This window comes from Sciurus vulgaris, assembly GCF_902686455.1.
Source record: "Sciurus vulgaris genome assembly, chromosome: 4".
Classification (NCBI taxonomy): Eukaryota; Metazoa; Chordata; class Mammalia; order Rodentia; family Sciuridae; genus Sciurus; species Sciurus vulgaris.
Genome location: NC_136464.1, coordinates 247950 through 262339, shown reverse-complemented (window position 1 = coordinate 262339; position 14390 = coordinate 247950). Strand labels below are relative to the sequence as shown.

The 14390-nt window shown below is 57.5% G+C and overlaps 1 protein-coding gene across 1 annotated transcript in view; it reads left to right on the top strand.

Annotated features, from left to right (window-relative positions):
* The window catches only part of LOC306660471 (scavenger receptor cysteine-rich domain-containing protein SCART1-like), a 97388-nt gene extending 84523 nt beyond the window's left edge, over positions 1-12865 (top strand). Inside the window, 10 exon segments of the mRNA XM_079138745.1 lie at positions 8244-8549; positions 8726-9043; positions 9121-9435; positions 9514-9850; positions 10168-10232; positions 10305-10369; positions 10371-10620; positions 10850-10876; positions 11592-11729; positions 12229-12865. Coding sequence (XP_078994871.1) covers positions 8244-8549; positions 8726-9043; positions 9121-9435; positions 9514-9850; positions 10168-10232; positions 10305-10369; positions 10371-10620; positions 10850-10876; positions 11592-11729; positions 12229-12515 — 2108 coding nt within the window. The 3' untranslated portion in view covers positions 12516-12865.
* The last annotated feature ends 1525 nt before the right edge of the window (positions 12866-14390 follow it).

Genomic DNA, 14390 nt, shown 5'->3' with positions numbered 1-14390 from the left:
TAGGGTCCTTGTGTCCTGACCTGCAGTATGTGGTGGAGGGTGTCCCCAGCATATAGGGACAGTGTTCATGACGTGTGGAGTTTGCTGGAGGGTGTCCCCTGCACCAAGGGACAGTGTTCCTGACATTTGGAGTGTCTTGGATTGTGTCCCCTGCACCTAGTGACAGTGTTCCTGACCTGTGTAGTGTCATTGAAGGTGTCCCCTGCACCTAGGGACAGTGTTCCTGACCTGTGGAGTGTCATTGATGGTGTCTCCTGAACCTAGGGACAGTGTTCCAGACGTGTGGAGTGTCCTGGAGGATGTCCCCTGCACCTAGGACAGTGTTCCTGACATGTGGAGTGTGCTTGAGCGTGTTCCCTGCACCTAGGACAGTGTTCCTGACATGCGGAGTGTCGGGGAGGTTGTCCCTTGCACCTAGGGAGAGTGGTCCTGACCTGTGGAGTGTCCTGGAGGGTGTCCCATGCACCTAGGACAGTGTTCCTGACGTGTGGAGAGTCCTGGAGGGTGTCTTCTGTACCTAGGGTCAGTGTTCCTGACGTGTGGAGTGTACTGCAGCGTGTCCCCTGCACCTAGGGACAGTGTTCCTGACCTGTGGAGTGTCATTGAGCGTGTCCCATGCATGTAGGGACAGTTTTTCTCACGTGTGGAGTGTCCTGGAGGGTGTCCTCTGCACGTAGGGACAGTGTATCCTGACGTGTGGAGTGTGAGGGAGGGTGAACCGTGCACCTAGGGATAGTGTTCCTGACATGTGGAGTGTCTTGGAGGGTGTCCCCTGCACCTAGGGACAGTGTTCCTGACCTGTGGAGTTCGTGGATGGTGTCTCCTGCACCTAGGAACAGTGTTCCTGACCTGTGGAATGTCTTGGAGGGTGTCCCCTGCACCTGGGGACAGTGTTCCTGTCTGATGGAGTGTCCTGGAGGGTGTCCCAGTTCCTAGGGACACTGTGTCCTGGCCTGTGGAGTGTCCTGGAGGGTGTCCCCTGCACCTAGAGACAGTGTTCCTGACCTATGGAGTGTCCTGGAGGGTGTCCCCTGCACCTAGGGACAGTGTTCCTCACGTGTGGAGTGTCCTGGAGGGTGTCCTCTGCACCTAGTGACAGTGTGTCCTGACGTGTGGAGTGCGCTGGAGGCTGTCCCCTGCACCTAGGGACAGTGTACCTGACCTGTGGTGTGTCGTGCATATTGTCCCCTGCACCTGGGACAGTGCTCTTGACGTGTGGAGTGTGCTGGAGGGTGTCCCCTGCACTTAGGACAGTGTTCCTGACCTGTGGAGTGTGCTGGAGGGGTCCCCTGCACCTAGCCACAGTGTTCCTGACTTGTGGAGTGCACTGGATGGTGTCCCCTGCACCTAGCCACAGTGTGTACTGACCTGTGGATTGTCCTGGAGTGTGTCCGCTGCACCTAGGGACAGTGTGTCCTGACCTGTAGAGTGTGCTGGAGGGTGTCCCCTGCACCTAGGGACAGTGTGTCCTGACCTGTGCAGTGTACTGTAGGGTGTCCTCTGCACCTAGGGACATGTTTCTGACGTGTGGAGTGTCCTGGGTTGTGTACCCGGCACCTAGGGACAGTGTTCCTGACCTGGGGAGTGTCCTGCAGCATGTCCCCTGCAACTAGGAACAGTGTTCCTGATGTGTGGAGTGTCCTGGAGGGTATCCTCTGAACCTAGGGATAGTGTTCCCGACATGTGGAGTGTGCTGGAGGGTGTCCCTGGACCTAGGGAGAGTGTGTACTGACCTGTGGAATGCCCTGGAGGATGTCCCCTGCTAGGACAGTGTGTCCTGACCTGAGGAGTGTCCTCTGCACGTAGGGACCGTGTTCCTGACCTGTGGAATGTCCTGGAGGGGGTCCCCTGCACCTAGGGACAGTGTTCCTCAAGTTTCGAGTGTCCGCCAGGGTGTCCCCTGCACCTAGGGACAGTGTGTCCTGATGTGTGGAGTGTCTTGGAGGGTGTCCCCTGCACCTAGGGACAGTGTTCCTGACCTGTGGTGTGTCGTGGATGATGTCTCCTGCACCTAGGAACAGTGTTCCTGTCCGGTGGATTGTCCTATAGGGTGTCCCAGTACCTAGGGACACTGTGTCCTGACGTGTGAAGTGTCCTGGAGGGTGTCCCCTGCACCTAGGGACAGTGTTCCTCACGTGTGGAGTGTGCTGGAGGGTGTCCCCTGCACCTAGGGACAGTGTTCCTCACGTGTGGAGTGTGCTGGAGGGTGTCCCCTGCACCTAGGGACAGTGTTCCTCATGTGTGGAGTGCGCTGGAGGGAGTCCCCTGCACCTAGGGACAGTTTTCCTGACATGTGGAGTGTCTCAGAGGCTGTCCCCTGCACCTAGGGACAGTGTACCTGACCTGTGGAGTGTCTTGGTGGGAATCCCCTGCACCTGGGACAGTGTTCCTGACTTGTGGAGTGCGCTGGAGGGTGTCCCCTGCACCTAGGGACAGTGTTCTGACCTGTGGAGTGTCTTGGAGGGTGTCCCCTGCACCTAGGAATAGTGTTCCTGACCTGTGGAGTGTCTTAACGGTGTGCCCTGCACCTAGGGACAGTGTTCCTGACCTGTGGAGTGTACTGGAGGGTGTCCTCTGCCCCTAGGACAGAGTTCCTGAAGTGTGGAGTGTGCTGGAGGGTGTCCCCTGCTCCCAGGGGCAGTGTTCCTTACCTGTGGAGTGTCCTGGAGGGTGTCCCCTGCACCTAGGGACAGTGTTCCTGACATTTGGAGTGTGCTGGAGGGTGTCCCCTGCACCTAGGGACAGTGTGTCCTGACCTCTGTAGCGCCCTGGAGGGTATCCGCTGCACCTAGGACAGTGTTCCTGAATGTGGAGTGTCCTGCATCATGTCCCCTCCCCCTAGGGACTGTGTTCCTCACGTGTGGAGTGTCCTGGAGAGTGTTCCCTGCCCTTAGGGACAGTAGTCCTGACCTGTGTAGTGTTCTGGAGGGAGTTCCCTACACCTAGGACAGTTTTCCTGACGTGTGGAGTGTGCTTGAGGGTGTCCACTGCACCTAGGACAGTGTTCCTGTTGTGCGGAGTGTCGTGGATGTTGTCCCTTGCCCCTAGGGAGAGTGGTCCTGACCTGTGGAGTGTCCTGGAGGGTGTCCCATGCACCTAGGACAGTGTTCCTGACGTGTGTAGTGTGTTGGAGGGTGAACCTGCACCTAGTACAGTGTTCCTGAAGTGTGCAGTTTGCTTGAGGGGTCCTCTGCACCTTGGCCAGAGTTCCTGACGTGTGGAGTGCGCTGGAGGATGTCCCCTGCACCTAGGGACATTGTGTACTGACCTGTGGAGTGTCCTGGAGGGTGTCCGCTGCACCTCGGGACAGTGTATCTTGACCTGTGGAGAGTCGTGGAGGGTGTCCCCTGCGCCTATGGACAGTGTGTCCTGACCTGTGGAGTGTCTTTGAGGGTGTCCCCTCCACCTAGGGACAGTTTTCCTGAACCATGGATTGTCCTTGAGGGTGTCTTCTGCACCTAGGTACAGTGTTCCTTACTTGTGGAGTGTCCTGGAGGGTGTGCCCTGCACCTGGAGAGAGTGTCCCTTACATTTGGAGCATGCTGGAGGGTGTCCTCTGCACCTAGGGACAGTGTTCCTGACCTGTGGAGTGTCTTGGACGGTGTCCCCTGCACCTAGGGACAGTGTTTCTGACCTGTGGATTGTCGTGGATGGTGTCTCCTGCACTTAGGGACTGTGTTCCTGACCTGTGAAGTGTGCTGGAGGGTGTCCCCTGCACCTAGGACAGTGTTCCTGACGTGTGGAGTGTGCTGGAGGGTGTCCCCTGCTCCCAGGGACAGTGTTCCTTACCTATGGAGTGTCCTGGAGGGTGTCCACTGCACCTAGCGACAGTGTTCCTGACCTGTGGAGTGTCTTGGAGGGTCTCCCCTGCACCTAGGGACATTGTTCCTGACTTGTGGAGTGTCCTGGAGGTTGTCTCCTGCACCTATGGACAGTGGTCCTAACCGGTGGAGTGTCACAGAGGGTGTCTCCTGCACCTAGGACCGTGTTCCTGACGTGTGGAGTGTGCTGGACGGTGTCCCCTGAACCTAGGACATTGTTCCTGACATGTGGAGTTGCTGGAGTGTGTCCCCTGCACCTAGGACAGTGTTCCTGAAGTGTGGAGTGTCCTGGAGATTGTCCCCTGCACCTAAGACAGTGTTCCTGACGTGTGAAGTGTGCTGGAGGGTGTCCCCTGCATTAGGACAGTGTTCCTGACGTGTGGAGAGTCCTGGAGGGTGTCCCCTCTACCTAGGGACTGTGTTCCTCACGTGTGGAGTATCTTGGAGGGTGTCCCCTGCACTTAGGGACAGTGGTCCTGACGTGCGAAGTTTTGGGGAGGTTGTCCCCTGCACCTAGGGAGAGTGGTCCTGACCTGTGGAGTGTCCTGGAGGGTGTCCCCTGCACCTATCGACAGTGCTCCTGACCTATGGAGTGTCCTGGAGTGTGTCCCCTGCACCAAGGGACAGTGTGTCCTGAAGTGTGGAGTGTGAGGGCAGGTGTACCATGCACCTAGGGACAGTGTTCCTGAACTGTGGAGTGTCGTGAAAGGTGTCCCCTACACCTAGGACAGTTTTCCTGACGTGTGGAGTGTGCTTGAGGGTGTCCCCGGCACCTAGGACAGTGTTCCTGTTGTGCGGAGTGTCGTGGAGGTTGTCCCCTGCACCTAGGGAGAGTGGTCCTGACCTGTGGAGTGTATTGGAGGGTGTCCCCTGCACCTAGAGACAGTGTTCCTGTCTTGTGGAGTGTCCTGGATTGTGTCCCGTGCACCTAGGTTCACTGTGTCCTGACCTGTGGAGTGTCCTGGAGGGTGTCCCCTGCACCTAGCGACAGTGCTCCTGACCTATGGAGTGTCCTGGAGCTGTTCCTGCACCTAGGGACAGTGTTCCTCACGTGTGGAGTCTCCTGGAGTGTGTCCCCTGCACCAAGGGACAGTGTGTACTGAAGTGTGGAGTGTGAGGGTGGGTGTACCCTGCACCTAGGGACAGTGTTCCTGAACTGTGGAGTGTCCTGGAGGGTGTCCTCTGCACCTAGGGACAGTGTGTCCTGACTTGTGGAGGCTCCAGTAGTGTGTCCTATGCACCTAAGGACAGTGTTCCTGATGTGTGGAGTGTGCTGGAATGTGTCCCCTGCACCTACGGACAGTGTGTACTGACCTGTGGAGTGTCCTGGAGGGTGTACGCTGCACCCTGGGACAGTTTGTCCTTCCCTGTGTAGTGTCGTGGAGGGTGTCCCCTGCACGTAGGGACATTGGTCTTGACCTCTGGAGTGTCCTGGAAGGTGTCCCCTGCCCCTAGGACAGTGTTTCTCATGTGTGGAGTGTGCTGGAGGGTGTCCCCTGCACCTACAACAGGGTTCCTGACATGTGGAGTGTGCTGGAGGGTGTCCCCTGCACCTAGGACAGTGTTCCTGACGTGTGCAGTGTGCTGGAGGTGTCCCCTGCACCTAGGACAGTGTTCCTGACGTGTGGAATGTCCTGTTGAGTGTCTCCTGAACCGAGGGACAGTGCGTCCTGACCTGTGGAGTGTCCTGGAGAGTGTCCCCTGCACCTAGGGACAGTGCGTCCTGATCTGTGGAGTGTGCTGGAGGATGTCCCCTGCACCTAGGAACAGTGTGTCCTGACCTGTGGAGTGTGCTGGAGGGTGTTCCATGCACCTAGGGACAGCGCGTCCTGATGTGTGGAGTGTTTTTTAGGGTGTCCCCTGCACTTAGGGACAGTGCGTCCTGATGTGTGGAGTGTGCTGGAGGGTGTCCACTGCTCCTAGGGACAGTGCTTCATGACTTGTGGAATGTCCTGGAGGGTTTCCTTGCACCTAGGGACAGTTCATCTTGACCTGTTTAGTGTCCTGGAGGGTGTCCCCTGCACCTAGGGACAGTGTGTTCTGATGTGTGTCATGTGCTGGAGCGTGTCCCATATCTCTAGAGACAGTGTGTTTCTGGGCATACCCTTTATCTGTGCATAAACTGATGGATTCATTTTTGCCTGATATTTTGGTGTTTGAGAATAGCTTAGAAGCCATGAGATTGCAAATTCATTATATTTGAAATAAATTTTTTTTGGTAACTTGGGGGTTCCAATTAAAATGTTAAACTTGTAACAATGTCTTGTCTTTCAAATTGATGGAAACAGCTTCAGAATTCAAAGTTACTTGCCAGACCAGGTGATGTACACCTGTAATCCCAGGGCTTGGGAAGCTGAAACAAGAGGAATTGAGTTCAAAGCCAGCCTCAGCAATAGCAGGTACTAAGCACCTCAGTGAGACCCTGTCTCTAAATAAAATACAAAAGAAGGACTGGGAATGTGACTCAGTGTTTGAGTGCCCCTGAGTTGAATCCCTGGTATCCACTCTCCTCACAAAATCCAAAGATACACAAATATTCTGGTCTACATAACTGTCTCTCCCTTTATGTTGTTTACACAGATATGTGCCTTTTATGTATATTTTTGTATCTAATGTAGGAGAAAATGTCAAGAACACAGTCACACTGGCTTCTGTGTTTCCTTATGTGGTTTCCTTTACAAGTGTTTCTTCTTTGGCTTCTCATTTCAATGTGAAGAACTCTTTACTGTTCCTTTGGGGGAAGGTCTACTAACAGTGGGCTTTGTCTTAGAATGTCTTATTTTTTCCTTTAGTTTTGAAAAATAGTGTTGCTGGATGTAGAATGCTTGTTTGATGGTTGTTTCCTGACAGACCTTTGCATGGTATCCTGCCTTTTGTCTTCACCATGGGGACTGATGGGAACCTGGGTGCTCACCTCATTGTGAGTCCCTATAGTATGTGACGGGTCACTTCTTGTTGCTGCTCCTATGACTCCTTTTGTCTTTTCACAGTTTGACTATAATTTTTATAATGTAGTGAGCTTTTGCTAATGTTATTTGTATTTAGTTTTTCAGCATAACAATAGTGTTTCATTGTTTTATCTGTTATTTAAATTGACACATTTAAGTATTTTTCAGGTGTGCACCGTCATGTTTGATAAGTATGGCTGAATCAAGCCACTGAGCATCTGAATTACCTCGCACAGTTGTCTTTTATTTGCAGGGAGAACACTTAGTCTACTCCCTGGGCCTCTTGAAGAGGTAACACGTCTGTAGTGATCATAGTTGTAGAGTAGACCTCCTGAACTCATTTCTACTGTCCAGTTGACATTTGTCCCCTTGACTAACATCGCTCCAGTCCCTCCTGTTCTGTTCTTCCTGAGTTTGACTCTTCAGATGTCACATGCACATGAGATCATGTGGCAGTTGCCCTCCTGGGCCTGGCCTTTGAGCATAACCAGCAGCTTCCAGGTTCTTCCACATGTTGAACATGACAGGATTTCCTTCCTGTGAAGGGTGACACAGGCCTGCATTGTGTGAGTGCCACATTTTCTTTGTCCATCCCCCCTTGACATGGGGTCGTTCGTGTCGTGGCTACTATTAGAGTGCTGGAATGAATGTGGGCATGCAGATGACGTTTAAGACACACTGACCCCCTTTCCTTTGGAAATATACCTAGTGGTTCAAGTGTACGTGGATGAGTATCACCTACTCAGTGTTTCTTGAGCTTCCTGGATGCGCAATACATACCTTCCTACGATTGATCAAATACTGATTTCTTCAAATGTTCTTTCTGTCTCTCTCTCTCTTCTAGGACTTCCCTTAGCCTGGTGGCATCCACAGTTCTCTTAAACGGTGTTAATTTTGGAGATTCTCAGTTGGTCTGTGTTTTGCCAGAATTGTAACTTTGTTGTTAAGAACGGACATTTTGAATATTGGGAGGAGGACCTCCAGACACGATAGTGGCCCTTATCCAGAGCTTGTGGATTTTAGTCACCTGCACATTCTGGCAGCTTACCTGAGTTTGTTGTGCAGACTGTTCCCCCATGTGCAGTCTTGATAGTCTGCAGAAGTGTAAGGTTAGTGAGATTTGACAGAGATTTCCTTTGAAGAGGGGAGGAACTATTACTCTCCTAGGATTTTCAGACTAATTCTGCATTGGGTCTCTCCCGATTCTGAGCCAGAGTTTGAACTTTGTTCCTTTCCTGCTGTGAGTAGTTGCTTCTTTCTCATAGAACTCACTCCCATGAGTTCTTTGGGCACATTCCCCAGCTGATACACAGCACCAATACTTGGAGTGCCCCCACCTGCCCCTGGTGATTCCACCAGCAAAGCTGTACTTCCTACCTTACCTGTGCCAGGACTGGGTGTGTGCAGAGTGTAAGGAGGCTTAAAGGGAACAGCAGTTCTGGAATCCGGGCCACAGGACTCCGTCTCTCCCCAGAATTCCGGCTGGTCAATGGCAGCAGCAGCTGTGAGGGCCGCGTGGAGCTCCAGGTGCAGGGGTCCTGGGCGCCCCTCTGTGCCACCCACTGGGACTTAGAAGATGCCACCGTCCTCTGCCACCAGCTGAATTGCGGCAGGGCTGTGGCCACACCCCCAGGAGGCCACTTTGGGGAAGGAGGAGCTCCCCTCTGGCCAGATGTATTTCACTGTGTGGGGACAGAGCCCTATTTGTGGAATTGCCCGGTGAGCACGCTGGGGGCCCAGGCCTGTGCCCCAGGAAATTCGGCCTCTGCCCTCTGCTCAGGTGGGTGAGTAGGATCGTGGCAGAGGAAGAGGGAGGTCGGCAGGAGGTTGGAAAAGTGCTCAGAGAGCGCACTCCAAGTGTGCTGAGAGTGGGCGGGGCTTTGCGGGGTGGGCTTTGCCCCTTTCTAGGCCGGGGCCACTAACCCTGAGACCATGGGACCCCTCTTGCTCCTCTAGGTCTCCTCGACGCCCTGCGTCTGAGCGACGGTCAGAGCCGCTGCGATGGCCGAGTGGAGGTCGCCCTAGACGGTGCATGGGGCCGCGTCCTGGACGACGCCTGGGACCTGCGAGGCGCCAGCGTGGTGTGCCGGCAGTTGGGGTGCGGAAGGGCAGAGCGAGCCTACGATGCGCCCGCCCCTGTCCGCGGTGCCCTGCGGGTGTGGCTGAGCCGCGCGCGCTGCATGGGCTCCGAGACTCGCCTGACCCAGTGCAATGTGTCCACGTTCCAGCGGGTGCCCGCGGGGGCCTCGCGGGACGTGGGCGTCGTGTGCTCTGGTGAGTGTGGAAACAGTCTCTTCCCCCAGCCCCCTGGCCCCCAGAGTCCAGGCGCCCCTGACTCAGTCTCTCCGCAGGGAGCCTGCGGGTGCGGCTGTCCGCTGGGCCAGGGCGCTGTGCCGGGCGCCTGGAGGTGCTGCACGGGGGCGAGTGGGGCACCGTGTGCGACGACTCCTGGGACCTGCAGGACGCGCACGTCGTCTGCAGGCAGCTGGGCTGTGGCCACGCCCTGAGCGCACCGGGGTCCGCCCACTTTGGGGCTGGGGCTGGACCCATCTGGATGGACGAGTTGGCCTGCATGGGCGATGAGTCTGCTCTGTGGCAGTGCCCGTCGAGAGCCTGGGGACAACACGACTGTGGGCACAAGGAGGACGCTGGGGTCTTCTGCTCAGGTGGGTGCAGTGGGTCCACCCCTTCCCACACCTCCACTCCTCCTGAGCTCTGCCTTGCTGACCAGCATCTGTCTGCAGGGTTCACATATCTGAGGCTACAGAACGGCAGCCAGCCATGTGCTGGGCGCCTGGAAATTTTCTACAATGGGACCTGGGGCAGTGTCTGCCAGACCCTGAGCTCTACCTCCCTTGGGATCCTGTGCATGCAGCTGGGCTGTGGGCCCCAGGGGCAACTGCTGACTGAGGCAGGAAGCCGGCGTTTCCCCGTGGTTCGCTGGGTGGCCTCCATTCATTGTAGGCACAGGCACGACAGGATCCTGTGGCAATGCCCTTCAGCACCCTGGAACCAGAATTCCTGCTCCAGCGGGGAGGAGGCCTGGGTCCTCTGCGCAGGTGACAGCCGAGGAGGTAGGCAGTACCTGTGGATGGCTGAGGGGTGGGTTCCTGCACTGGGGCTCCTGAGGCTCTGTGCTGAGTGTGCTCCAACTGGAGCCAGCTCAGTCCCCTGGAATTCCACCAGTGGGGGAAACAGCACCCCTGGGCACCCAGCAACGTTTAAGGACAGTCCGCCAGGAACAGTGTGTGGATCCCCTCAGGTGTGAAGCTCTCTCCCCAAAAGAAACAGAAACTCCTGATCCAGGGGGAGACAGGAAGGAAAAGGGGAAGGAAACTAGTATTCCACAGATTAAGTGGCTGAGCACACAGACACTGATGTGTCCAAATTCCACACAGAGAAGCAGAAGTTCCTCAGGAAGGTGAGCAGACCATCAACTGTTCATCAGCCCTCAGCTGCCCAGGTATGCCTCTGTCGGCACGCAGGTGCCCCTGCCCCGCTGGTGCGGCCCGAGGTAACCTCTGCACCATTCCAGAGGAGGGCGCGGTGCGCCTGCGCGGCGGCGAGGACGGCTGCTCTGGACGCGTGGAGCTCTGGCACGGGGGGTTCCTGGGGCACCGTGTGCGACGACTCCTGGGACCTGGCGGACGCCGAGGTCGTGTGCCGCCAGCTGGGCTGCGGACGGGCGGTGGATGCCTTGCGGGGCGCCGCCTTCGGCCCTGGCTCGGGGCCGGTGTGGCTGGATGAGGTGGGGTGTCGCGGCAGCGAGGCGTCCCTGTGGGGCTGCCCGGCGGAGCCCTGGGGACGTGGAGACTGCGAGCACAAGGAGGACGCGGGCGTGCGCTGCTCAGGTGAGCTGGCGGGACCCCGGGGGCGGGCGCCCGGGGGCGTGTGCCTGCGTCCCCCTCCTCTGCTCGGCCACATCCCACAGGGTTCGGTTGGGTGCTCCTGGCACAGGCTGCCACCTGGGTCCTGGGTGCCTCTGCCGAGGGTGGCCAGGCAGCCCCTGGGTGCTGGCAGGTCGGTGCTGCTGGGGCGCCTCTGCCTCCCCATGCTGGTGCTCAGGCCATATTTCTCCAGCAGGTGTCCCTGGGACCACTGCATCTGGTAGGTGGCATCCTGTCCCCACCGACCCCCAGTCCTTGTGTGCCTAGAGGCCCTGCAGTGGGGCTCAGCTCTGACTGCCCTGGGGACCTCTGGGAGCAGGTGTCTGGTCAGACCCTGATCAGGTGATCCAGGCCCCTTCCCTGATGACAGCAGCTGTCCTTCCTGTGCCTGGGTGGGTGAGGAGCCTGTGAGGGGCCGAGGCCCAGGCCCTGGCCTCAGAGGGATTTTCCATGGTGCCTGGGGTGGGCCCTTGCTTGCTGTGGCTTCTGGGATGTTGTGGCTCTAGATCCACAGCAGAGCAGAGGCAGGGGCAGAAAGGCGCATAGTGCTCTTCCTGGGTGCATGGGCTGGTCGTGAGTCCTGTGCCCCGAACCTGGGCCTTCGCACCTGGGCCTTGTCCCCTGGATTTTCCTGGCTGAGCTCCGAGCCCTCTACCCAGGCCCTCACACCAGGACCTTTGTTCTGAGCCCTCCACTGGGGCCTGGGCACTTGGGCAGTCCTGTCCGTATCCTCTCACCTGAGCCTTGAACCCTGGGCCTCCCCGCTAGGCACCTCTGCCATGGGACCTCTGGCCATCTGAGGGGGAGCACTGCCTGTGGGGGTGGCACTGAGGCCCACCCCATGCACTCCGCCCCCGAGAGGCTGAGGTCATCCAGACCCAGGGTCACAATGCCCCAGGCAGCCAGTACTCAGGAGGCCCCTCCTGCCCCCACAGCCCCTTCCCTGGCCCCTCCACCTGCTGCTGAGGCCTGGACCCTGCCTGGGATCGCCTGCCTAGTCCTTGGCTGTGTCCTGGGCCTCGTCCTCGTGGTGCTGGGTGTCCAGAGGTGCCACAGCAGCGCTGCCTGCATGGGTAGGTGGATGAGTGGGCATGGGGAGCAGGGTCCCTGGGGGCGGAGTCTGGGGCAGCTCTAGGGATGCCAGTGGGCAGGCCCTCTCTGCTCTGGCCGCTGTCCTGCCTGCTGCAGGGTCTTCCTAGCAGCCACCGCTAGGTGAGTTTCTGTGGAGCCACAAGGTGTCGGGGACCCGGGACCTGGGCTTGAGTCTCACTCCGTTTTGAGAAGACCTACAAAGAGAGTCCTCTTTCCTGGGCACCAAGGAGTCTCTCATCCATCCCTCACGCTGCCCTTTTATCTGGGGCCCGTCAGGGCGTGTCCAGGGCCTGGGACTGACCCCTTCCCCCCAGGACCCTTTGATCTGTGGTCTAGGGTGGGGCAGAGCATGACTGAAGGTCCTGCTGTGCAGAGGCTGTTGCAGAGGAGCTGGGTTTCTGCATGTGTGAGAGGCTCCAGGGCCAGTGGGAGGGGCTCCGTCTGCAGGGGTGGTCCCTCTGTGAGTGGTTGCCTTCGCAGGTTCTGGACTGTCTGGACAGCAGCCCTCGGAGGGCGTGTATGAGGACATCGAAGCTGTCCCTGTCGGGGAGAGAGATGACGCGTCCCCAGAATCCAGGGACCCCGTGCAGGAGGAGGACTATGACGATGCAGCAGAGCCCGAGGAGGGCCACCAGGATGAGGGGGAGGAGGCTGGGGCCCTGCTGAGCCCCACAGGTGTGCACCTCTGTGCCCTGGGGTCCGTGGTGCTGCTCTTGCTGTACTGCTCCCACGTGCAGGGCTCTGCTCTGGCCAGCACCTACATTTAAAGGTCCCGAGTGTTGCTTCTGTGTGTCTGGGTCCTCACTGCATCTCAGGCCGGGGCGTTGGACAGAGCCCTGTCCCTCAAGGCTGCTGCGTAGGCTGGAATCCTGCAGTGGGCAGGATGGTGCCCAGCAAGGTCCTGCTTCCCTTTGTTTCCCGTTGGAGCTGTGCTCAGTGTGCTTCCAACACCAGGTCCCTGAAGGCTGAAAGGGAGGCCCTGGGTGGCTGGTGGAGTTGGAGGGTCTCCATGTTAGAACAAATCCCACGGCTGCACCCAGCCCGTCCATCCCTCTGCGGCTTCCCCTGCCATGGGGACCAGGAGCTGAGCACTGGGGGCTCTGGGAAGTCCCTGAGGACCACATGCACATCTCTCTCCTAATCTCAGGTGGGGCTCCCGGCAGCCTGGTTCCTGGAGCTCAGGCTGGGAGTGAAGAGAGTGGTGGCCCCTGGCCCAGCCCACGATGACCCTGAGATGACCTTCTGGGACTGTGAGCTGTGTGTCCAGAGCATGAGATGAACCCAGCAGGCTGGGGTCTTCCTTGCCCTCGTTCTCAAACCACATGTTGTTCAAGTGCCTTTGGCCTCACTCATTCCTCGCCAGTCCTCCAGGACTGTGCTCCAGGGTCCCCCTGTGTCCTGGGCCCCCTCTCTGCCTCTCCTTGAGCTTTGTGCCCCTGTGTGACCCATGCTTTGCCTGTTCCCAGCCCATGGTTTTCCTAGCAGCTGTCCTGAGATGTTGGGTGAGGTTCCCCGATGAAGGTCCCATGGTGACCACCTTTGATGTGCAGGCAGGGACGTACTCCTCAGCAGGAAGCTAGTGTACCTCAGGCCCACCTCTCACAAGTGTCCTGGTCTGGATCCCAGCACATCCTGGACACTTGGTCACATGATCAGTGCATATGTGAGCACAGCCTTCCCGCCCCCCTTGAGCACTGCCGTCCAGGAGCACGTGCTCCATTTGCCACCTACCCTGGCCACCCCTCCAGGAACACCTACTGCTTGTCCAAACGGTGACTTGTACTCAATAAACATCATGGTACCCAGGACAGACCTGAACAACTTCTGTAGTTGCACTTGGTCCAGACGCCCTAAGCACACCGTGCTGGAGGTCGGCTGCCCTGTTACGCGTCTGCAGTCTGTGTCTCACTGTTCTCTAGATCACACCTCTGACGTGGGTCATGAAACTGCTCGCCTGGGACACTCTCCAGGGCCTCGTAGTCAGATTTGGTTCAAAACACTGACTTGGGCCTGTAGATGTCCGTGGGTGGCTGGAGTGGGCTGAAGAGGCTTGGCATCTGTCCTCATTTTGGGGTCTGTGTCCTCTGCTGCCTTCACCTTCGGGTCAGAGTCTCGTCAGCACCACACACAGGCTTGTGAAACACTCGACACATCCTTGTGCAAACTCTAACACGGGCTTCACTTGACCCAGACTTGCCCTGCCTCCCTCTCCCTTTTAAGACTAAAGACACCTGCCAGCCACCATGAAGGGAAACACTGTACCTTGAAGGGAATGATAAGAGGTGGCATCCAGGTTCCTGGAAGATCTCTGCCTGTTCCCCAAGAAGTTCTGGCTGCTCCTCTGCTCTGTTAGCCTACCCCTCCACCCTCCGGAGTGCAGGAGCTGATTTGTGAGCCAAGCTCCTCCTTCCTTTTCTGGCCACTGAATACAGCCTTTCTTTTCCATCCTTCTCGTGGACAAGGTTTTTCTGGGGATGAGCTCTGAGTTGGGTAATGTCCACTGTTTACCTCCATCTGCAACCATGTCCACTGTGTCCACCATCCTTTTCCCCCAACCATCATGAAAGCCACTGTGAGCACTCACCACAGGACCAAACATCTCTGACCCCACCATCTGTGGGAAATATGTTCCCTGATGTCAT